This window comes from Netta rufina (assembly GCF_964035555.1).
Source record: "Netta rufina genome assembly, chromosome: 2".
Taxonomy (NCBI): Eukaryota; Metazoa; Chordata; class Aves; order Anseriformes; family Anatidae; genus Netta; species Netta rufina.
In genome coordinates, this window is record NC_140124.1 from 32,039,210 (window position 1) to 32,064,976 (window position 25,767).

The window sequence follows — 25,767 nt, forward strand, 5'->3', positions numbered from 1 at the left end:
TATAGTTTCAAAATACATCTTCTGTTGACCTTGTTCCTGTCTTTAAATGATGGTGAGTTTGTGAGTTTGGGTAGTCAATTATGTTGATCATATATATTTGCTTGGATGCATAGATGGTCTGTGAGTTATCTCTCTCTTTAAGATGCAAATCCTCTTAAATGCCTGTCATGCCACTTGTGAATAGAGCTCTGGGACAGAAAGGACAGTATAGCCCTATTGGAAATACTTTGAACTACACTTACTGTACTTGTGGCTTGATGACATGGATGAACTGGTGACAATGAAGAGCTCTTGCTTTTCTTGCTAGTACCTTTGGGATCTTTCTTTTATTGCTTGTGGGTTTGAGGCTGCATTGGAAAACCGATTTGCTTTCTTTTAGAATGAGCAAGTAAATCAACATGAAACCTTGCCGTTCCGGACAAGGAAAGAAGCAGAGCAGGAGCACGTAGAGAAGTCCTTAATGTGGTGTCACCAGTGAAACCCTTGTCCCATCCAGGCAAATATCATCCTTTGAATGATCAGCAGTGTACTGAGACTGCAGGAGCGGGTTTGGTTTAGTCTTTCCCTTGATGGATTTAATAGCACACATGTCCTAAATCAGAGCATTTGTGCTGGAGAAATGACTACTCTCTGACTCCTGCACTGCACTAAGATCATTCAGTCCAGCCCTCCACAGCTGCAGGTCACTGTGCAGGGGGTATTAGTCGCTAGCAAGGGTCTACTGACCACCTGTATACTATACCTTCTTTCAATCCTCCCACCACAATAAGACACATAAAAACCCCTTAGCATCCTGTGCCAAGCTCAAGATCTTTGGATCAGAAGACAGAGTATCACAAAACAGCTGAGTGCCACAAAAAGAGCATGAGAAACGAAGGCAGTTACCAAACTTGTTGGTTGCTGTTGTCTGCAGGGCTAAATAACTTGGCAAAAAAAACACCCTAGATGGAAGCCACAGTACTATAAAAGACTGACGGATGAAATATTTCTGTTGGCAACCATCCTAGAGTAGTTCTTGTTGGTAGGTATGCCTTGGAGATTTCCCTTTGCAAATATAGTTAGTTGCTCAACTCCCCAACTCATTCATTTTCTGATGGGTCTCGGAATAACATACTGCCTGTCTGAATTGCTGGAGGCTTTAAGCTGTAGCTGAGAGGACACTAAATGAGCAAAAGTGAATGTAATGACTTAGGTCCCAAGTCGATAAAATACTTAATCATCACATGTTTTAAGCTTGACATTTGCTTATATACCTTTCAGCTTTAATCTTCTGTTTGTGTCAGTGTATGTTCACTTTAGTATTTGAGCTGCAGTGTGTGATACCAATGGCTTAAAGTGTATTCTTAATCTGTTTATATTTTTATACCCCACACACAAGATTTGTACATGTAAGGCCTGTTGAGAAAAATATACTTTGTATACCTGTAAATACTGATTGAAAGAGAATGCTGTGATTATATAGCTTATAGTAACATTTTCTTTGAAGCTCTCGAAATAAAACTCTATTCTATATAATTTCAAATAAATTATTTCTTAAATGTAAAATTAATCTAGAGTCCAAAAATGTAGAAATGCATTTGTTCAGAATAGCAAGCAAATTAATGTTGTAAAGCAAAAGTATGATATTTTTAGAAGCATTCTTACTGGCAATTAAAAAGGGAAAATTAAAGTTTGACCAAACTTAAGCCTTTTTCATCACACTTGCAATTTACTTACATGGATTTTTTTTCAGCCTTATTATTACAATATATCTATTTTTGGTTAAGGTGGTGCCCAGATCTTCTGCAGTCATTTATCAGATTACATAAAACCAGGCTAATACCTTCAGTTGTTTTCTTTTATGTTCTGAGACATAGAAGTCTTCCTTATGGCAAATAAAATATTTGCCAACTGTGTGTGCACTTTTAGATGTCCAAGTTTTTGTCCTTCATTTTCCTAGCTTTTATTTTTCACTGGAATTCTGCCAGAGGTAAGGAGAGGAGCTTGAGAACACTATTAAGGCTAAAGATACACTAGGAAAGCTAGGTATTGTTTTCATTTTGTTTTGTTTTTCCTCTGGGCATAGTCCACAAGTGATGCATACTACCTTGAAAAGTCTAGCTTTTGTCTCTGGTTACTTATAGCTGGAACTGTCACCCTGTTTACAACAGCCTTTTGAAGGCTGCTAAAAACATACTCCATTTTTCATAGACTTATGATAACACTTTGATTGCATTAACTCCAGTTTAAAAATGAAAAAACATATTACACATCTCATGGAAATTGTCCTTAGCTGTTTACTTCCTTCAGCTGCTTTAGCAAGGGGCTAGAAACGAACTGCAGTAATGGCATGGACAGGCCAGCTCACCTATGACTGATCATTTACATGAGCCCTGACTTCTGTGAGAGTTTAAAATATCTGATTAGTTGATTGCATTGTTTTTGTTTGTTTGTTTGTTTTCCTGCCATTATCAAATGTCCTGCTGTCCTGTTCTCTTGAGTACCAACCAACAGAAAATGAAGTGCTGCACAGACAACTTTCATAAAACTGTGCTATTTTTAGGAAGGCCACAAGTCCAAGTTTGATTCTACATTTTGACCACTCAGAAGCTTAAGCTCCTCTCGAATAGTCTACAATCTCTGCTTGTGCCATTCAGCTTTCAGCTTTTGCAAGCTATTTTTTTGTTAATTCATTCATTTTTGGACTGCCTTTTCCCAAAAGCTATTTGGATTGAAGTGAAATATAGGAGCTGCACCTCCCCAGGCTCTTGGAAGTACACCTGATCAGAGTTGATTAGAATGAGAGTGTTGTCTGAATGTGGATTCAATATATGTTATTCCAGATAACCCATGCTTTCACTGGAAATAATTAATTCTGCCCTGTGCTTTTTTTAGCCATTGCATAGTGCTCTGAGGCTCCAATCAATTCAGCAGATTTAGTGAACAGTTTTCTTTCCGAGGAAATTGGGACTTGGAACCAGCCTCGTCCCTTTGTCCTAGAGAGCATAAGCACTTGCTTCTTGCTCCCAGCCTGGGGCCAGAGAGGGGCAGATGAAGGCCGTTTGTGTTGGCCCCTCTCTGGAACAGACTGCCTAGCAGATTTTAGATTGAGTTGTTTGGATAAATGAACTCGAAATCAGCCTTCTTGGGGCTGATTTTGGCCTTAGAACAACCAGTTGGATTATGTGTATTTACAAAAATCGTAAAGATACTCAGGCTTGTAACATGCTGTGGCAGTACCGTGGGATATTATGAAGGTATCTTCAGTTACAGTAAGTAGCTGCATTAAAATTTTCAAAGGGCTTTACGTAGTTGGAAGAAGAGGCTATATTTAGTTGAAGTGTGAGGTATTTTTCCTTTCAAAATGATGAAATCTTGTGTTCAATTATATTTTGATTTATTTTCTGTTTTGTGTCTCATACATTTCTTGATTTCACAAGGAAAATTAAGATCATCTTGCTCCTCGGGAGAAATCCTGGTTCTATTGAAGTGAGGCAAAACAACTACAGTTCACCCACTGAAGTCACGGTTTCATCCTTTTTGCAGTGACCTAAATTCACTGGGACAGTAAGAACAACTCCTAAGCAGGCATATCAATAACATTTTGGTAAAGTATACACTGCAGGTCTGTTCCTAATCAGAATTCATGATGAGGAAGGAGGTTAGATGAAAACTGGATCCAGAACTGGGCTTAGCTTCTGCCCTGGTCCAACTACCCAGAAGGGTTGCATGTGGTTTCATAACAACATTATTGACCGGTATGTGATGTGACCTTTTCATAGCACAGAAGCAGCCAGTTTGTTACAGCTCTCAGAGGCATGTTTGTGCCTATAACACTGCATCTCCATGTGCTTCAGTGCTCCCAAGTGAAGGGTGGATGAGCTGGGAGGAGAACAAGATCTGAGCAGCCCAGCCTGGCATCTCAGACCTGCTCCACAGCAAAGACACTTTTTGGTCTTTTATGTAAAATATTTTTTTCTAGGCTAAGCTTCCAGTGATTTGCAGTTTCAGTTCTCTGACAACATAAATTGTTTGATACTTAACAAAAACGCACTCTGACTTGCTTCAAAATTTAACAGAGAAATTGTTGTCCCAGCTACATAGGTAGCTTCGTGGTGTGGTTGTAGCACATTATGTAAAAGCTACCTTGTTCCTCAGTGAATCCTAGCCTGGATGTGGAAGATCCTTCTTTTGACATTTCATTATATGACTTAAAAGGCAACTTTGAATACAAAACCAAAGCAAATGCTTTTTTGTTTGTTTGTTTGTTTTGTTGATTTTTTTTAATTTTTTTTTTTTTCAGACACATTTTTGTTTCAAGATGTTTACAATGAACTCCATTATGATACTCTTGTAAAAATCATCAAATTTCATAGGAAGAGAATTATTTGGGATTTTTTTTTTTAAGAACATACCTCTTCTTTTCAGTAGAGTGTGATTTAAAAGAATAAAAGTTTCTGATGTAGGAAAAAGTATTCTATATAGGTCTTCTTATTCCTATCACTTAAGCAATAATTCGTACTTACTCTTGGTAGGTACCCCCATGATCACCAGCTCTGATCTGTATAACTTAGAATTCTACAGCAAAACCTACCTAAAGTTTGCTTTACAGAGGTACTAGGGCTTTCTTTCCAGAGCTGTGGCCACTCTTGATATAAAGCTCATGTGAAAGCTGCTGCAGTGGTAAAATGTATGTTTAAAATATGTGTCCACTCCTGGCTTGATTTTTTCTAACTGATGGATTTTTCATAAAACCCTTGTTTCATAAAATAGAGAACATTTTACTACACCTCTGGACTTAGTATCTTAGAGTTTCTGATTTCCAATGGTTTTATAAACCTATCTTATTCTTGTAGTGTATCTATCCATCCTCAATTTTTCAGCAATCTTTTTTCAGTACCTATACTGGAACAAGTTACAATATCCCTAAAATACATGTATTCTCTTTGGTATATGCATATCACCTCAATGCTGTTAACTCAATATAGCCTACTTTCTATATCCATGGATTTTATTAACCTTTTTGGTCATGGTGTAATCCTACGAGGTCATATTCAGTTGGCTATCTTCTGCTGTGATCCTAAATCCTTTGCATAGCCATTGATTTTCACAGTACAGTTCTCTGGGCAGCAAGTATGGTCTACGTTTCTTGGCTTAAAACCAAAAAAGCACTTACATCCATGTATATACATGTATTATGAGCTAAGATGCATCTTGGTTCTCCAGCCATAAGAACTTCAGCCTGCAGTCCAGAAATAAGTGTCCAGATTTGTTGAGCTGACCTGTGCAAAATGCTCAGTGGAGGCACAGATTATTTGCTCAGTGTGTGTGCAACAAGCTTGAAATGCCTGAGGTAGGCTGAATGTATTGCAGGCTGCCATAGGCTGTGTGCTCCAGGGCTACTTTATGTGTGTCCATCCAGGTGTGTTGAGAGCAGCTAGACATGCCAGCCTCACTGCACATACACACACGTGTCTGTCTAAGAAAGCTGGATGTAATCATGGAACACTTGGTAAATCTTGTGTTGCTCATGGCTCTGCTTGCTTCATTTATGGCATGGAAGAGGCAAAATGCTTTGTTGGTCTGAGGCATTTATTTGTCAATACCTGACATTGCTTTTGGCTATGGGGATTGTATTGCTTATATGCAATATACCTCAGCCTTCTTGCAAAAGATTTAGATTTTAGTTCCAACCCGTTAAATAACTGTGTCAGTAGCATAATTGAATTGTGTCTGCATTTCCTATCCAAAATGTTATTTGTTTACTTGATCTCTGTCTGTGTATGTTAAATTAGTTGAGCTTTTTGATGCAGGAAAGTACCCTTGAATTTATGAAGCACTTAAGCATGTGCCTAACTTTAGCCTTGTGCTTATAGTCAAGCATGTGTTGCTGAGGTCTTGTCCTGAATCTAGGACTTCATTTTCAGAAGACTTATTTATGTGAAAGGAAAGGCATATTTTCAGAGGAAAACGAAGTGATAAGTAATCAGCAACCAGGAGAGCTAGTTCCAAAAGCCCTTAGCTCATTTACATGAGAAAGCTGAGCAGCTCTCTGTATTGTCATATAAAGCAATGATAGAGACCCATTCATTTACCTAGTGCATCACTCCTTATTCTCAAAACTTTGTGAAGTTTTATCCTCCCATTGTTTGTCATAAAATCCCCTGAAGCTATTGATATGCTTTTCTTTGTCCCAGGAAATTCCTTTGAAGCTTGAATTGAGCTTAAACGTGTTTAGAACTAAAGTTTTCTCCTCAGTTGAAAAATGCACATCATGTGGGTTCAGGGTACTGTGAAGAAAAAGCAGCATGTATGCCTGCACAGGCAATGCCAAGAAGCTGCTGCACACAAACCTAAGTGATGTCCCTGCACTACCACATCTTTCCAAGCAGAACACATGGATCAAACTATCCATCTTTACTCCCCGAGGGCCTGGAATGTGCTCCAGGAGGGAGCAAACCCAGGGTGCTTGAGCATCTTCACTGCTTTCTTTCTGCTCCCAAACTGTCTGCTGCTCTGTGGTAATAGTCTTCTGCTGTTCATTAATGTAGTTAATCCTCTAGCATAAGCTGTAGTAATTTACGCTGGATGCTTGGGTTTCACATGGTACTTATGATACCTAATGAACTGTGGCTGCAGAAACATCTGTTCTTTGCAATAGGTCTTTTTTTTTTTTATTATTATTTTTATCCTGGTAATTAGATGTACAAAATATAGTTAGGAGCTGTTTTGGTTGCAGAGAATAGAACTCAAAACTTCGGTACTGTAGTAGTCCAGATTTAGTATTACCTACACAAACTTAATTTAGCTCCCACTAGTTTATGCACTAGTTTCAAATTGGTGCATGGTATTATGTGATGTTTTTTCACAGAATGCTGGCCTGATGAAAAAGTGACTGAAGGAAGGTTGTATGGGACACCTGTAAGATTTGCAGTACCATAACTTAAGCATTTAACTAAAAACTCCATAGCATCTCTTTATTTAATTTGTATGTAATATTTATATGATACAATGAAGCAATCTGGCAGAAGAGTCTATGTAAGAATTCATTTACAGGTAAGAAAACTGCCAAAGTTGAAAGTATAGTATTAATATTAATGAAGGCTAATCACACAGAATCACACAGAATTTCTAGGTTGGAAGAGACCTCAAGGTCATCGAGTCCAACCTCCAACCTAACGCTAACAGCCCTCCACTAAACCATATCCCTAAGCTCTACATCTAAACGTCTTTTGAAGACTTCCAGGGATGGTGACTCCACCACTTCCCTGGGCAGCCTGTTCCAGTGCCTCACAACCCTTTCAGTGAAGAAATTCTTCCTAACATCTAACCTAAAACTCCCCTGGCTCAACTTAAGCCCATTCCCCCTCGTCCTGTCACCAGGCACGTGGGAGAACAGGCCAACCCCCACCTCGCTACAGCCTCCCTTGAGGTACCTATAGAGAGCGATAAGGTCGCCCCTGAGCCTCCTCTTCTCCAGGCTGAACAAGCCCAGCTCCCTCAGCCGCTCCTCGTAGGACTTGTTCTCCAGGCCCCTCACCAGCTTCGTCGCCCTTCTCTGAACCCGCTCAAGCACCTCGATGTCCTTCTTGTAGCGAGGGGCCCAAAACTGAACACAGTACTCGAGGTGCGGCCTCACCAGAGCTGAGTACAGGGGGACGATCACCTCCCTCGCCCTGCTGGTCACGCTGTTCCTGATACAAGCCAGGATGCCGTTGGCCTTCTTGGCCACCTGAGCACACTGCTGGCTCATATTCAGCTGACTATCCACCATCACTCCCAGGTCCTTCTCTGCCTGGCAGCTCTCCAACCATTCCTCTCCCAGTCTGTAGCTCTGCTTGGGGTTATTGCGCCCCAGGTGCAGGACCCGGCACTTGGCCTTGTTGAACTTCATGCAGTTGACCTCAGCCCATCGGTGCAGCCTATCCAGATCCTCCTGCAGGGCTTTCCTACCCTCGAGCAGATCGACACACGCACCTAACTTGGTGTCATCTGCGAACTTACTGAGGGTGCACTCAATGCCCTCGTCCAGATCATCAATGAAGATATTAAAGAGGACCGGCCCCAGCACCGAGCCCTGGGGGACGCCACTAGTGACTGGCCTCCAACTGGACTTGGCTCCATTCACCACGACTCTTTGGGCCCGGATATCCAGCCAGTTTCTAACCCAGCGAAGCGTGCGCCAGTCCAAGCCAAGAGCAGACAGTTTCTTGAGGAGAATGCTGTGGGAGACGGTGTCAAAAGCCTTGCTGAAGTCAAGGTAGACCACATCCACAGCCTTTCCCTCATCTACCCAGCGCGTCACTCTGTCATAGAAGGAGATCAGGTTCGTCAGGCATGACCTGCCTTTCATAAAGCCATGCTGACTGGGCCTGATCGCCTGCTTCCCCTGCAATTGCTGCATGATGACTCTCAGGAGGATCTGCTCCATGAGCTTTCCTGGCACTGAGGTCAAACTGACAGGCCTGTAGTTTCCCGGGTCTGCCCTCCGGCCCTTCTTGTAGATGGGCGTCACGTTTGCTAGCCGCCAGTCGATTGGAACCTCCCCTGATAGCCAGGACTGTTGATAAATGATGGAAAGCGGCTTGGCCAGCTCTTGTGCCAGTTCCCTCAGTACCCTTGGGTGGATCCCATCCGGCCCCATCGACTTGTGCACATCTAAGTGCCGTAGCAGGTCACCAACCAGTTCTTCATGGATAATGAGGGCCACATCCTGCTCCCCATCGCCTTCCACCAGCTCAGGGTACTGAGTATCCAGAGAACATCCGGTATTGCCGCTAAAGACTGAGGCAAAGAAGGCATTGAGCACCTCCGCCTTTTCCCCATCTCTTGTAACTAAGTTTCCCCCCGCATCCAGTAAAGGATGGAGATTCTCCTTAGTCCTCCTTTTTGTGTTGATGTATTTATAGAAACGTTTTTTGTTATCTTTAACGGCAGTAGCCAGATTGAGCTCCAGATGAGCTTTGGCCTTCCTAATTTTGTCCCTGCACAGCCTCGCTACTTCTTTAAAGTCCTCCTTAGTGGCCTGCCCACTTTTCCAAAGCTTATAAACCCTCTTTTTCCTCCTAAGATCAAGCCACAATTCTCTGTTGAGCCAGGCCGGTCTTCTTCCCCGCCAGCTCGTCTTTGGGCACGTGGGGACAGACCGTTCCTGCGCCATTAAGACTTCCCTCTTGAAGAGCGCCCAGCCTTCCTGGACCCCTCTGCCCTTCAGAACCACCTCCCAAGGGACTCCACCAACCAGTGTCCTGAGCAGCTCAAAGTCAGCCCTTCGAAAGTCCAATACAGCGGTTTTACTGGTCCCCTTCCTGGCCTCGCCAAGAATAGTGAACTCCACCATTGCGTGGTCACTCTGCCCAAGACAGCTCCCGACGATCACGTCCTCCACCAGTCCTTCTCTGTTTGTGAAGAGAAGGTCTAGTGGGGCACCACCCCTGGTAGGTTCACTAACCAGCTGCGTCAGGAAGCTATCTTCCACGCTCTCCAGAAACCAAGCTTCAGAAGAACATGAGTGATAAATGGGATATGCTAAAAACAAACAGTAATATATTGTTTGCACTTAACAAGGAAAGTAGGAACAGAAAAGTGCTACTTAATTATTGTGGTGCTGAGTTAATAATGCAGTAGAAATCTTAGCTCTTTCTAATTTGGGCACTTGATTTCTCAGTCTTAATGTTTCAGTAATGCTGTTTCCCAGTTTAATTTCCTTATATTTATTTGTTTTTAGCAACTCAGAAGGAAAACAAGAGAAACACATTGTGAACCCTCTGTAATGAGATCTTAGTGCTACTAACATACCTTATATTTTCCATAAAGTTGCTGATTGTATTTAGAGTCACCTCAGCAGTGCTAAATCATTTCAACAGTTTACTCTTACCTCTAGTGTCATTAAAGTTCTCCAAGTTTAGGAAATGTGTTTGAAAAAATAAGGAAGAAAAAAACCTCATGTTCCTGTATTAAAATGCCACCTTATAACATGCATAGCTTCAAAAAATAAAAACCAGGTTTTCTCCAGGCATGAAGCCTTTCTCCTTCCCCTGTGGGACTTTAAAGGAGCTATTTAAAACCATACGGTCATATAGTTAGGGACTGGGCTGACTCAGCAAAGCGTTTAACTACATGTTTAAATTCTATCGCAATCCATAGAATTTAAGCATGTGCTTAAATATTATGTTGAAAAGGCATGGATTTATGCAAGTGTTTTAAAGCTAAGCATGTACCAAAGTGATTTTCTGAAGAAGGCCCATAAGATCCCAAGCTGGAGGAACTGTAAATGCCCTACCTTTGGGATGACTGACATCATAATTAAAATATTTATATATATATATATTTATATGTAATCTCAAATATAAAACATGATGCAGTAGTCATTATGGTCTGTGAATTAGCTAGCAGCATAATTTATCTGTCATTTTAAAATATATATACCAAAATTAAGAATGCTTGCAGATAAACATCTGAATGTACATTTTCTACTCTTGAAAATAGTTTTTTGTTTTTGTTTTTGTTTTTTTTTTTTTAATCAGTCAGAGCTGTGATTTCTGTCTTAAAAAATGCAGCCACATATACAAGGACTTAAAAACACATATGGGTATCTAATACCAGGATCCCACACTCCAGAATTTTCTGTGTTATGACCTGTTTTTAACTTATTCCTGCAGTGTTTCCCTGTAATACGAGACTCAATTATTTTGAGGCATTGAATCACTAAACAGGGTCATGTTCTTGTTGGCTCAAGGGCATAAGCAATTCCATTTTTTTTTTATTTACTTCTGTCTATAAAAAGCTTTTTCTGTGTTAGGAAAGATTGCTGAAAGATTGGTGATTCCCCCTGCACCCTTGTTAGACATCTGCCCTGCACCATGCAAGTGCCTTGTATTTCCCACAAAACATTTTGATTTTTTTTCTCTCAAGATATAAATGAACATTTGCTTTTTCAGCTTTCTCAGTTCAGGTTATCCACTTCCTAACATTATTAGAGGCTGAAATGGCTCCAGCATCAATGGGGTTGCAGGGGTTTAAGCAGGTCTCCTGGAGCTTTGTGGGAGCAGCACCAAGACCTGGAACCCCTGGGGCACCATGGATGAAGCAGAGAGACCCAGCCTTTCTGGGGACCAACTGGAATCATCAATTACTGAGTAGTCTGAATCCCAGATAACTTTATAGCACAGGCCCTGAGAGTGCTATGAGTATTACTTCAAGTGTTCGTGATACCAAGTTGTCAATATGACCTAATGCATGTGCTGCTCATCCTCTGGCTTGCACTGTAGCATCCTGCCTGTGTTGATGCCCCTTTGCAGAGCTGGGTTTATGCTGTCAGCAGAGCTTTTCTGCTTCCACAGAAGTACTCCTCTCCTCTTTGCCTTTTGTCTGGGAGGACTCTTCCTCTTTACAGAAAAAGGAAAAGTAAAGGAAAAGTACAGTAAAGGAAAGTAAAGTTCATGTGTGTATGTAGTAAGCTGGGTGAAGAGGAAAGATGAGGAGAGGGGGGTGTTGAGCAGTGTAAGGTGCTAACTTAAGGATCCCACAGGGAAAATCCCATTGTCAGCTGTTGCAGTCTCCATTTGTCCAAGGAACAGATCCCAGCCCTCAGCAGGTCTAGATTGTTTGGCACATGGAGTAAGAGAAGGTTTGGGATGAAGGGAGCAGCCTTGAGCTTCACAGCTCCCAGATGTCCTACATCTCCAAATATCATCTAGTGATGTCACAGTACCTTGCTATTGAAAATCTTTTCTTTGATAGCAGAATTGTGACAAGTTAAAAAAAAAAAATATTGCCCTTCACTGCAATCTGTTGTGTTAGCTGAACAGCAGACAGCCAATTCTTGGCTGAAAGGCAGAACTGAGCTTCAGGTGTTATGCACTGTCCTTGCATCTTCAAGCACAGGTGCTTGGGGTAGTTCAGGATTTGGTGGATCTCTAGAAGTCTCCGAGACAACCTTTGCAATGGTTTCCTGATCCCAGTGAGTATTCACGTTCCTGTTGCCACCGTCAGTTCCCCATGGCCAGGACAGGGAAAGGGACTCAGAATTTTTGGTGTGTGTGTGGCCAGGAGTTGTATAGGTAGGTAGGGACAGGCGTTGGTCACCTGTGTAGCAAACAGCATATTGCAGAGCAGGATGCCAAGGAGGTAAAGTATCACTGGTAACAGTGAACTGAAACTTTCCTTACCTACATGTGGGTATATTAATCAGCAAAAAAGCTATGCAACTTTTGAAATGTCTTTATAAAAAATGAACTTAACAGAGCATGCGTGAAGCCTGCCAGGACATAGAGCAGCATGGTGCTTTGCTCTGATCTGTAGTCAGACGCTGCCATTCTGAAACCACATCGCCTCGTCAAACTGAGAGAGGCGCAGTACAAATTGCCTAACGCTGCTGAAGATAAACGCGAACCACATTTCAGTATGCCAGCAGAGCGCCGCACAGTAGGCAGGCATGTCGAATATGCCGTGCCACAACTGGTGCTGGACTATAAGCGCTGTACCAGGCGTGCTAAATATGGAAGCACTGCTTATAGCCGTGAGCAGCAGCCCAGCTGCCCCGTCACCATGGGCCTGCGCCTCTGGCCTGCCCAGCCCGCCGGCCGCCTGCAGGCCGCGGAGCCCGGGAAGCGGGCAGCAAAAATAGCACCGCGGGATTGCTGTGCGTGGGCGCGGCAGAAACCACGCTGCGAGCAAGAGCTCCCAGCGTTGTTTTGGAAGCGATACAGAGGCCTTTTTTTCTTTTTCTTTTTCTTTTTTTTTTTTTTTTTTCTTCTTTTTGCTCGCTTCTCACCCAATGCTGCCGGGTGAGGGGAGGGTGGGGGGCGAGGAGCGCTGCCGACTGGGCGCTCTCCCACCCACCCTTGCTTTTTGTCACAGGAATAGGCTTGGCAGCAGGAAAGGGTTAATTATGCTTGAGGATGAGGGAGGATTGCAGTTTGAAAGACAGAGACTGGACAGCTGTGTTTGCTGTGGTATTTTTAAACGCATTAATGCAGGCTCCAATCACCCGGCCGCGCTTGACCTATTTTTGGCTCAGGCCAGCCATTGTTCTATTTCTGCCGCCGCTGGGCCACGCTGTTGTTGATTTGAATGCAAATGAGTTGTCACTGCCCCGGCCAACTCCACCAGCCGGGCCGAGGGGCGGCCGGGGGAGAGAGGCACTCGTGACAGTGGGGTGACTAGAACTGAACCTGGTGGGGCCGGCAGCCCTGGAAACGTGCTCGTTGGGTGTGCTTTGCGAGAGGCTGCCTTCCCCCCCGCACACACACACACACACACACGTACACACACACACGAGAAAGCCTGAAGCACCGAGATATTTCTTCTGCATTTCTTCTTCCACCTGCTGTTGGCTTCCAGAGCACAAGTGCTCAAACTCAGGGTGCACAGTCCAGCGTGTGCTTCCTGCCCTCTCGCAGCTGTGTAAAGTGGATTTTGTCTTTTCTCTCTTAGTAGATACTTGTACAAATGCTTACACATTGCTAATTACCGAAGTGTGCTGTCTGACAAGCCTGGCTGGAGGAGGTAGGACAGCAGAGGGTCGTGCCTGACGCCCCTGTACAAGTGCAGTGATGACTCTCTCATGTAGCTGAAGTGCAGACTGGTTGGAATATGCTGCAGACAATTTACGAGAGTGAATCGTGTTTTTCCTCAGATGGGGTTTCTGGACGCGAACAGCTCTTGGCTCAGCAAAGAATGCACAGTATGATCAGCTCAGGTAAGAGACAGCTCAGTACCCCTGCCTCCCCTGCCCGCACCGTGGCTTACCGATAAAATACAGCCCATCACAACAAGAAAACTCCCCTCCTATAAAGAGCTGACTTTATTTTTGTGGGCTTTATGTAAGTTGTTGTTAAATAATTATCTCTACCACGATATGTTAGATATCAGCTGCTGCTTTTGTGGGAGTTCGCCTCTTTCAGTGTGCTGCTTTCCAGCAAGAACAAAATGCTAACAACTGAAATATAGTTGGGATTTCCTTTTTTGTTCAGTTTGTTTTGTTGTGTGACTGCAAAATGGGGCTTGTGGTATGGGCTTATTCAGAGAGAGGCTTCATCAGACAGACCGGATCAGGAGGCTGCAGTTAGAGCCCGTCACAGGCAATTCTCTTCATATGTGATTTTGTAAACAGGATTTCGTCTTTTTGTGAGTTTCATTTTCTCAAGTTTACACACAAGGAGGTTTTTATATCAATCCTATTCTGCTTTCATTACAGGGTTACTTTAAAAGAATGCTAAAGCAGTCTCTTCCATATGCATGGCTTATTTTGTTACTTTAAAAATATTTTGGAACCTGACAATGGTAGTCAGAAGTAATGACTCACTGAAATGTAAATTGGATGTATTTTTAATGAAGGTATTTCAAAGCTGCTGTGATGGAAAATTGAACAATTCTTCTTGTATTTGAAGCTGTCCCTTGATTTTCTAGTTTGTCTGTTAGCTGTGTTTGAGACCTGCAAGTGGTGCCTTGTAAATGGATTAATCCAGAAGAATTGTAGCCATTCAGATGAAACATAATTTTAGACAGTCTGAAAAAGTCAAAATTTCAGGTTACTTTTTCAACTTCTCTCTTTAACTCTATTACAGTTCTGTTCTCATTGGACTGAGGTACAATATTACTTGCTTTATATTTTTTCAGTAATAGGTTTTCCCACTTTGTTATTCATCAAGTTGTCTTTATAGAGTACCTGTAAGTAAACTGTAGTGTGAATTGTTTACAGGTACTTTAGTCTTAGTCTCTCTCCCTCTCTCTTTCCCTCTCTCTCTCTCTCTTTTTTTTTTTTTTTTAATTAATTTATTTTTTTTTAACAAAACTTGTCAGTGCTTCCCACTTCTAAGCACAAATACAGTGTATACCACAGGTCTTTTCAGGTATTCCCTGTTTTGGTACACCTGTTGAGTCCATGTTTGTTTGTTTTTGGAAACAGTTTCTTTTCCTGCTTTACAGAAGAACTTGAACTTTTACTCATGTTTCTTTCTTACATGCAACTGAAGAGCAGGGTTACGGTTTCAGATATTAAAATAAATTGTGAGAGATTGTGTCAAATGGCAATATCTTTCCTCTTAGGAAAGAGTTAGATGTGTCTTAACCTTATAATTTGTGTTTTTCAATTCAGAAAGTCATAAAACCTCATAATAATGACAGGCTGAAGGAGCAAATGAGACATTGAAGAGGCATGAAGTGCATGTTAAAATAATGAGAGTACCTAAGGGGACTGGAGACTTCCAACTGGTAATGTTTAAGATTGGTGATTTTTCTCTTCATTTATAAAGCAGCTCGGTTGGTTTCTTTCTTTTCGGATCTCTCAGAGAATTTGCTATTTCTTTAACTTTTTAGAATAGATTTTGAACACTGATTGCAGTTTTTTTGTCAAGGACAGAAATCAGGTGAAAGAGTCGTTTACCAATATGATCAAGAAAACTCTAGCTAAGACAGTGCATAAAAGCAGAATGTTCTCTGAAAGTGTTATAGTTCTGCAAACTTCAGTGTTGATGTATTGTTCAAGAATCGTTGCTTTTCCTGGACAGCTCAGCAGGTGTCCAGTGCTTTTGTATTGATCACAGAGATTAGACTGACCACTTCCCCCTCCCTCCTGTTTTTTAAACACTATATATACTATGTCAAATTAAAGTTGTCTGTGTATCTGTTATCTGTGTGTACAAGTGAAAACCTGTTCTTTAATTTGACATAGTAAAAACTTTTTTTTTTTTTTTTTGAAGCTCACTATGGTACCTTGTAACCACCTACTAATTTTTCTCGAGTAATAGCAATTTCCTTATTTGAGACATAAGAAAAGGAGGTAATTTACTGTAAGTTTTTCTGCTTTTCTACACTGGAGACAAGAATATCATGTAACATTTGATTTTCATCTGATATTACCTTAGGTCCATATAACGTATACATTTTCCTCTGTAGCACCGAGTAGGGCTTTTTTTTTTTTTTTTTTTAATGTAGTCAAGAACATTATCAAGGTAAAATATGTTTAAATACATACTCTGTAAAACACAAAATATTCTACGGTGTTTCTATTGGCTTTTAAGATACGCAGCTAGACCACAAGTAGTTGATATTATGTACATAGTCTGCAGTTTAATTCATGTCACATGAAACCACAAAGTCTGGTGCTGCTGTCTGTTACCTTCAGTTCCTTTGAGTTCAGGGTCTTGCAGGATCAGGCCTGTTAACATTTTATGTATTGTGCCTGTGCTGTGTATAGGAGAGAAAAGATTATGCAGACTATAACAATGTGCTCTAGTGATTGGAGTAGCTAAAATCAGTCACCTTAATTTTGTCAATTTACTTTAAAGTTATCTTCACTTATATGCATTGCATGGATTAAAAAGTTGCACATATTTAAGAAAGATCCCTGAACAGTTACAGCATGCACTCTTAATGTTCTTGAAGTCTTGGAACAAGCACAACTTAAGCTCTCAATGGATCTTTAGCTTTGCTAGTTTCCAGATGCAATGGGCATGTATTATTCAGCTCTAATTTTAAGTGGACTGGAGTCATCCCCAAAGAGGACAGATTCAATGGGCAGTGGATACATATTTGCAAAGCAAACTGTCTAAGGAATTTCTGACAATAGCAGGTGTAGGAAATACTTCTGTCATGTGAAAGCAGTTCTTCTGGTATTCCCTCAATTACTGCTTTGCCTGTCTGTCTCCATCCCTGCTTGTAAATCATACTATGAATGAGATGATCTGGATAGGTACCAATCAAAAGTCTAATTATGAATGGGGCAATCCAGATCGGCACTGACTCAAGAAGCTGTGTAATTTGCAGACACCTACACCTCACTGCAGAGAGCAGTTTCAGCTATCTTGAGAAGACTGAACTAGATTCTCCCATATGGTACTGTTGCTCTAAAATGCAGCAGTAAGTATGGTTCATTGTTATTTAAGAAAATGATGCTGATACATTCTTATTTAATACTGCAATTATTTTAGTTTCAAGATTAAAAAAAAACAAAAACAAAAAGATCTGGAGTCTTAAGTTTCTTATTTAGATGGTACCATTTAACTATGTTATTGCTTTTATTTTGCACAAAAAGTCTCAGCTTCCTTGTATGTGAAATACTGCAATGGTATCTAGCATTCAGCTGGCCTCTTATCCTACCACATGGATAAGAAACTGTAACCCCTTGAAAAAAAGCCTTTGGTGCAGCATAGTCCATGGCAAGAAGAATCACTCACGTGTGGCAAATAAATAACTAATACAGGACTGCATTAATCAGGTAGACTTCAGTTTTATGAAGAAGAGGAAACAACCTACCCAGCCATGGCATCTGTAGTTGTGTGACTTTAAGAAGCAATGCCAAGATTATTAACCTCTGGTGGTTAAGTATACCGTGCTGTTTTTCCAAAGGGTAAGGTTGCTACATTTGCTTTGCTAGCCATATTTTGACATATACCCTTGCACTGGCCTTCCTAAATTCTACCTCAGCTTTTATTGGATAAGGCATGCTCTGCTTCCTGCCCAAAGCAGCAGTGTTGAAAAATCAAGAGTTCAAGGAGATTTGGAGCTTAAAGCCTTGGCTTGTCACCGAATTGATGGGTGACCTGAACAAGTTACGTAATCCTGCTTACGTCAGCTTCCCCTTCTGTGAAGTAAGGAAAATAATACCTGTCAGGCTCAGGGATCTATAGAGCAAAACTGTTCTAAAGGGAATATAATAATTTGCAATGATTAATTTGATTGACTTAGTGTACCTACAGGCTTGCAAATTACCTGCGATTTTGCAAATGTAGTAAGTGAACGTAGTTAGAGTATTTTATTCTCTGCACTGATCAGGAAATTCCAGCTGTGACTCTTGAATATAAATGACAGAATAGGTGCTACATGCATCATGTCATATGTGGGCTGACAGGTCCTTTTTAGATGTCTTCCCACAGTGAAATGTACAAAATTTATCTCATGTGGTATCTATGGTGTGGCTGCAAGACCATGCATACACCTTTGTATGTGTGCGTTTATATTGCTTTCAGGGAATATTTTATATTTGTTGTCCTGTTTTATTTTCTGTCCAAATAAAATTTTCATCTGTTCAACAGTTCCCGTCAAGAGATTGCAAAAAGCAAATTCCTACAAAGGCTTGCTCTGGTAGACATGAATAACTTGGAATATTTGCATATTTGAATCAGGTAATGAGAACTTTTACGGATTAAAAAAAAAATCTTATGCATGTGTTATTTCAGGCAATAACTCTTCAGAGCGAGTGAGAATAGCAGAGGATATGCAGATCTTTTACTTTGTGATTCTCTTCGGGGTAATGAAAAAACAGTGTGTGAAACAGCTCGGTTCAGGGAAGTTCTAGGCAGCAGCAGTTAAGAGAGACTGTTTTCAATGCCTCTCAAATATGCGAGGCAGGAAAGGAGCTAGTTCTTTATAGAAGCTTGAATATTTGAATTCTTCATTATAGAAGAGCATGGCTTAGCCTTAATTAATACTACGAGAAGAGAAATGCCAACCCACAGTCCTTTTGTAGTGACAGTCGTACTGACATGGGGTGTAGGCTTTGCTCCATCAGGTGCTGGACAAGACTTTGATTATCAATTCACTTGGAGAAGAGTGTGGTAAAATGGAATGAGGCTGCTTTTTCTGCTTTACATTACTTGGAAAAAGATTGAATGCGAACCAATGTTGCTAACTTTGTGTGTTTTCTAACACTGTAGTGTTGCTTTTTTTCCCTCCTCCCCCTCTTTTCCCTTAAGTCCCAGCTTCTGGAATCAAGTGATGATTACCTGACAATCTTACTTTGCATTAGAAGATATATTTATAGATTGTGGAAAAGAACTAAAGCAAGAATTTCAAAGTACAAGAATTACAAGAATAGCAAGCTACAAATTCTGGAAAGTAAATAAAATTGTTCTGCAATTGTTTTTAAAACCTCTTTGAGCTTCTTTCCTTTCCTGATATCATTAAACTTTACATGAGATACAAAGGTTCACTAGCCCTGGCACTGGAACAGCAGCTCCCCTCTCTTGGTCTGTTGAGCTTAATCATTTTCTTGTGAAAGAGTTTTTTACGTTAGCTGATTATTTTTTTAACTGTTCAGCTTTCTTACATGTAGTTGTTTACACAGTGCTCAAAGGAACGTGGTTTCATCCAGTCTTTCCTTGTGTAAAATGGCTTATAGAAGCCATTTAGTTCATTAAGATTAGTTTTGGATATGAGGAACACTTGTAACTGCTCCTACTACCAGAGCTTTCATCAGACTTCTATTTCTGTATCAACTGCCCAGCCCCTTTTTTCTGCACAGTCTTTGCAGAGAAAGCAAGAGCTGTGAGAAAGCAGAGCACTGAGCTAGCTAGTCTGCAAACATTACTCACTCCTCCTGTGTGTATTTGCACATATGTGTATATGCAGGTTAATTTCAGGGTTTGGTGTAGAAGGTGGGCAAGGTTTCAGGTGTGACTGCACTTTAACCTTTCCCAAATACTGTGTTGTTGTTATACAGTGGGTACAATCCAAAATATTATAGGGAAACTAGCTGGCAGATATTATTGTTAAATGCATGAAAATCTAAAGTGCCCTGTTCAGTGGATCTCTTTAACAGCCTGACTCCTCTGGGTCAGTTATTCTTAGCCTAGTTATTTTCATCTTATGGCATTATAGGTCTAAGATTAGCCTGTTAGGCGTTATCATGCCATCTGAGTTACCTCCTAATATAACTGTACACCGGAATGATTATTTATAGACAGAGCATTCTGTCATTTTTGCTTTATTTCTGGTAGTTTAAATAAAGAAGAGCAACATTCAAGAAAAACCACAGATTCCTTCCTGCTGCCAAAACAACATGATAACTGCCTGCTAAGGGGCAAGGATATTGTTTCAAACGTGTGTGTGCAGCAGATGCAACATCCTTTTTATCTTCTCCACTTCATCTAAAAAAGAGGCACCTCGGGGTAGCACTCCTGTCTCCACTGGAGGAGGGAATGGGGTGCCAGCTCCATGCACCCAGCCGCCAAGGGGACGGGCTTGTGGTCGGTGATGAGAACAAGGATATCCAGGATCTATTTTTAGGGACTGGCACTGTCAAGCTCCATGTTCAGCGTGAATATGTCACATACGCGCACAGCTCCTCCAAAATGGACCCTTCTCATTTTGTTACATAAAAGCAATGCCTGCTGTTTAATTAGCCTCCTAAATACATTTCACAGAACTAACAGGAAGCTTCAGCAAATTGGCACATTTTTAGCAAACCATTCTTCATGGCTGCTTCACAAACACATCTGCTTACTGGAAAACCTTAATCCTGAAGCAGGGCTGTCATTCAAAAGCGCAGTAAGGCACATTGTCCCCTCAGGACGTTCACTGGGATTTTTGTGTCTGTGTACGTTTAACTAGGAGACAGTTTTTGCTGACAGTTTGATAAAAAGCAACAAAAATAATAAAGTGGCAGATCTTCAGCTGGGTGTTGGTGCAGCCTCCGAGTGCAGTTGTTGCTCAGGAAGCTGGCAGTTAATCAAACAGTGAAATGTTAATGGATTATAATAAACTGATGAACTCCATCTTTTCTTCTGCACCTTTCTGCTCTAAACGAGCAGTGTGTTTCTACCTCTGTGTACATTCTGGGTATAATCAAAGTGCAGCTAATCCATCCTGTTTCAAAATGTCACTGGTGTCAGAAGGTTTGCAAAGGCAGTATGAGCCTTTATGTGGTTGAATAGTGTGGTACTGGTTTAGCTCTCCCATTACATAATAAGCAACTTCTTAATTTTTTTTTTTCAGACTTGCAGTTCCATATGTAACTATAAAGGTACTTTGGCATTTAGTCTAATCAGCACATCTGTTTTATAAGTTTTGTGTCTCCTGGTTGTAAGCTCCTTTCTGCTTCTGGAGTGTACTAACATGACAAGAGCTCCAAGAATTCAAGCCCTTTGTTGATGAATGTGCTTGAAATGCAGGATGCTCTGTGCTAATGGTAACTCATTCCTTCTAGTAATGACACTGAGTGTCATCAAAGAGAGACGAGAGAAAGGGTGGAATGAATTCTTTTAAAATGCCAATTTTATTAATCATGTTTTTACAATCAGAGATTATTGTCCTATTTCGTGATCCCTGTGGTTGAAGGTATGTGTGCTGAGGGAGGGATAACAGCTACTCAATTTCTATGAAGCCCGGAATGGAATAAAGAGAAAGCTTAATGTTAATTTAATATTTTCCTCCCATTGTTCTGTTCTTAATCCAAATTTCCTTTTTCTGTCTTGGTGCCCAAGGCCACCACCCTGTTGGCGTTGCAGAGTAACAATGTGAGGGGAAGTAGGGAACGCAGGCTGTTAGTTCTTCATCTTCTAGGGAGACTCTTTCTGGTGTTTGCCCCTCCTGTGCAACTGTGGTAAAATGTATTAGTGATGGCTTTTTATTTACCTGTTCACAACTCCCTTGTGGAGAACATAAGTTCTTAATTCTCTTGATCAACTCTCTTAGATCAATTTGCTTGATCTCTAAACCAACATCTTTATTGAAGAACATGTGTTTTTACCAAGCCTTCTCTTTTTTTTTTTTTTTTTTCCTACAAACACAAAAGAAGTAACTCCTGGACTTTAAACTTTTTGATATTCTGATTTGAATCTGACATTGAAGTTATAAAATGCATAAAAGAATGTGCATCTGGCAGTCTCACCAAGAATCATGAAATAAAATCCCTACTTTGTGGGGATTTATTGCTGAAATAAATAGTGGGAATGTTAGTATTTTTAGGCACAAAACATTGTAAGAAATAGCAGAAGGAAAATTATGAGTATGTGTGTTTATATGAGCATACGTGCTTTTACGTGTAGATATATCTTGTTAAAGGACTGTATAGAAATTCCATAGATGCTTTAAAATTCTCATCTTAAAAATCCTTGTACAGCAGCTGCTGAAATCTCATGGGACCTAAATTCACCTTGGGAGTCCAGTAGATGCTCGCCAGCCCATGCTGTGCATATGCTCAACAGCGTTCCAGGCTCAGAATACAGATCTCCTTGTTCCCACACACACTTCAGAAAGTTGGCATCCTTTTATTTGCTGTCACTGATTTTCCTGCAGGATCTGTTTCAGAAGAAGAGCAAAGTTTTGTTCTATCATTTCTTTGAAGAATTGATACTATTATCAATTATCATAGAAGGAGTTCTTCTTGATTGCCTATGTTTCTTCAAGTTGCATGAGGGAAGGACTGGCAGAAAGGAAAGTGATTTGAAGGAAATATCAAAGAATGTTATAAATAGAGCAGCAGTGCAGAGATTAGCTATACAAGTACTTCCTATATTAAAATGCTGTTGTGAGGGAGGCTGGAGAATGAATGGAGATGTAAGGGAGCTATGTAGGAGGAAGAAATGAGGAAATGAGGGGAGAATGAAGCACTGAAGCACGTGCACTATCAATGAAACCAGTAGAAAGAAAAAAAAAAAAGTTAAAAACAGTTAAGAAAACAATGAGCTTTAATAGAAATGAGAGACATTTCCATAAAACTGTTTTTTCCAGTTGTTAAAAACAACTTAAGAGCACTTTACTCTTGTATGTAGGCACGCAGTAGGCTGGTATTCAGGGATTTTCCAAACCATCATAAAGACTATTCTTCAGGGTTTTTTTTTTTTGGTCTGAGAATAAGTAAATTGTTTGGGAGAGGGAGAGATGTGGGACACTGAATCTGTTTATGCACATGCTACAAATTCTGCTCCATCTCACCATCCTAGATCCCACCCCCCAAATATAGCTCAGCTTTTCTAGAGAACCTGCAGAGCAATCTCACCAGAGCTTTTGCAATAAATCACCATTGTAGGCAGATTTCTGAGTTTTGTGCTATTTTATTTTATTTTATTTTATTTTATTTTATTTTGTTTTACCCTCTCATGCAATTCACACAGAATGATAATGGGGCAGCTGGAGAATTTACTAGGGAAAGAAGGGAAATTACAAATGACCACATCAAAGGGCTATAGGCAAAGAAATAAGCAAGGAATACTAATGTAACTGAATTAAGTAACAATGATGCTGTGAATGAAGGATGCTAATACCGACACAACTATTTTGTTCAGAAAATATATGGTTAGAAATAGGAATATTATTTGAAAAAAAAATTACCCTAGGCTATACTTCTAAACACTTGTGTAAGAGAGAATGCCTCTCTCCTGTCACTGATAGGCATATACAATTACGTAAGATGTACATAGGCTTACCACCATTCTTACTCCTTCCTCCATCACTGGAAACATTTAGACATATGGCTATAGTAAAATTTGACAAAAAAATTAGGAACTCTTGAGTTCCACAGGTTATTTCATGTGAGCTCAAACGAGTGCCTCAGGCAGTGCTTTGCCTCACCCAGCACACCTAGCAGCCCACAGGAGGGGGACTTGCACCCCACAGACATTGTAAGCTGTTTGCCATTCTCCAGCTGCAGGTGTCCAGAGGTCTTCAGCAGCAACATGTAGTCCCAAAGACTTGAGGAGCTCCTTCTGAAGGTCCCACTTCTGTTATTCCCTCGAGGAATTAGTGCTGTTGGTTTTATTCTGGCAGTGACTGGTAGCTAGGGAGTCTGCTTGTCTGTGAGGAAGGAGAAGGCCATCCTTGGGGCTGGAGGGGCCATGGGGGGAGGAAGGAGGGCAGAACAGTCTTGATCAACTTCATCTATACTTCCATGTGAAACTGCTGTCTCAGAAGTCTTCAGTGTTTGGAAAATAAGCCCCTCGCTCCTCTCAACATTTAAAGGACAGGGGCTAACATTTCACGCCCAATTAACACCTTGTTAAACTCTGGTTAACTACATAGCACTTTGTCATTGAGTGGAATGTATGTTAATGCTGTCCCTGTGAAGCAGCTGGTAATTACCTCTACTCATCTATAGGGCACATTTCATATGTTAGCATGAAAGGAAAATGCCCTGCATTGCTAAGAATTAAGTAGAAAATGACATCTGTGCTGACTTGAGCAACCTGCACCAAGATGGAGTTTTATGGAGGCCATCTGCATCCCCAAACTGCATCAGCTCGGCTGCAGTGCCATGTAAACAGCTTTCTCCAGGAAAGCCTACATGGCATGCAATTTCTGCTTCACTCTCTTTTTTACTCCTCTCTCTGAGGAGAAAATATTTTGCCAGACATTCTCCATCCGTAATCCTCCCTATCCTCCCTTATTTTTGTAACCCAAGAATGCTCCAGTATGCACTTATCCTTCCAAGACAACCTGGAAATCAGTAGAATTCAAGCTATGGGAGGAAAAATTGCCTTCTTTTGATGCTGTTACCTGGTTGCTGCATACTTGGCATTCGATACCAGGATCTCTGTAAACCAAAACCATACCATATCTCTAACTGATGGTGACGTTCTAGCAAACTTAGTACAAAAGAACCTTATAATTGTTGCAGTTCTTACTGTTCATTTCTTACTGAGTATAATTTCGGGTTTGATGCACAGTTAGGTTCTCAGGCCTGGCACTGGGCTGTCTATAGCCCAGCTGCACCATGCATCTTTTGGATCAGAATTCTTCAAAATGGTTGTGATCTTCACAGTCACGCACAAAGCACACAATCTGAAAGCAGAGGGAGATTTCATGGCTGTTGCTGTGAAGGTCTGTGCCCCTGAATTGGGGACAGCCACAAATTGTGTTGCAGGTGGGACAGAATTTTAACCCAGAAATATTGCTTACTAACATTTATGTAAGAGATAATGTGCTGTGGTCAGCTGACAGAACTTGGCATTAGAATTGATTGTCCAAAATACCAGTAGAGAGTAGAAAATTCAGCTTTCCTTATAGATCACGTTTTCAGATGTTTGAACTTCAAGATTATGGATACAATTATAAAGTCTACCCAGAAGACAGTAGCTGCTTTTTGCAAAAGAAAAAGGCTGTATAGATTAATTTTACATTTCTTCACTAAGTCTACTTTGGCATTATATAACCCTTACTTGCACTCCCCAGAAGGCCCATAGTTATGCAAATATTCTCATTTATAATATGGTTTTCCTGTTTCAATACAGATGGATGGATGCTAAAGTGGATATAAATAGTATGTGTTCCATGCAAAAAGAAAAAAGCATTGAAGTGCAAATCGGACTCTTTCTTCTTAGGGAAGTCTTTCCAAGCTCTTAATCATCTTAAATCCAATTAGCCTTTTCCTGTTTCTGACATGGCTCCCTTTGAGATAGGATAGCCAAACTGGAATATTCCTGATGACAAATCCTCATTGAGGAATATGAAAACTTACTTTTATCCTACTTTCTGTGCTTCCTATTTTCAGTTTTGAGTGTTGATTTACAGTGACTGCATGTTGTCACCCAGCTGTCTACAATGACAACCGTCTGTTTTTAAGGTTATATTAAGGTTAATAAAGCAGTTCTAAGGTATATTCCACTCATTCCTCCCAAAAGAAATTGCTGTGCACATCCAAAAAAAAAAAAAAATGAACTCCTTTATTTTGCTTCCCACTCACAAAGTTTTATGAGGACCTCTGGCATTCCTCAGGGCCTTCCATGAAGTATCCTAAAGAGATTTGTTTCATCTGCAGGTTTAACCCAATCAATCTTTTTTCCATTATTCTTCTTTCCAGGCCTCTATTGAAAAAAAAAAATACTGTAACCTCACTGCACTATCAACCTTCTCCTAATTCAAACAGAATATTTATTTTCCCTCTGATTTTTATCTTTAAAACTGGTTCTGATCAGTGATCGAATTCTTGTAACTTTGTGCAAGGCCCAGCACAAACTCCTGTGAGGCACCCTGTTAAGGACATCCTGAAAGTCCAGTTCAGTCTGTGGAACAGATCCTTGTCTGGTACAAAGTGTCACAGTCCCACTGAAGACCAGGCCCTTTTTTAGT

At 40.7% G+C, this 25,767-nt stretch overlaps 1 protein-coding gene across 4 annotated transcripts in view; it reads left to right on the top strand.

Moving 5' to 3' along the window:
* HDAC9 (histone deacetylase 9) overlaps nucleotides 1-25,767 on the top strand; it is a 293,977-nt gene that overhangs the window by 184,487 nt on the left and 83,723 nt on the right. For all 4 annotated transcript variants that reach the window (XM_084282895.1, XM_084282896.1, XM_084282897.1 and 1 more), the window contains exon 3: nucleotides 13,619-13,681. In XM_084282895.1, coding sequence (XP_084139021.1) covers nucleotides 13,619-13,681 — 63 coding nt within the window. The remainder of the gene's footprint in view (nucleotides 1-13,618; nucleotides 13,682-25,767) is intronic.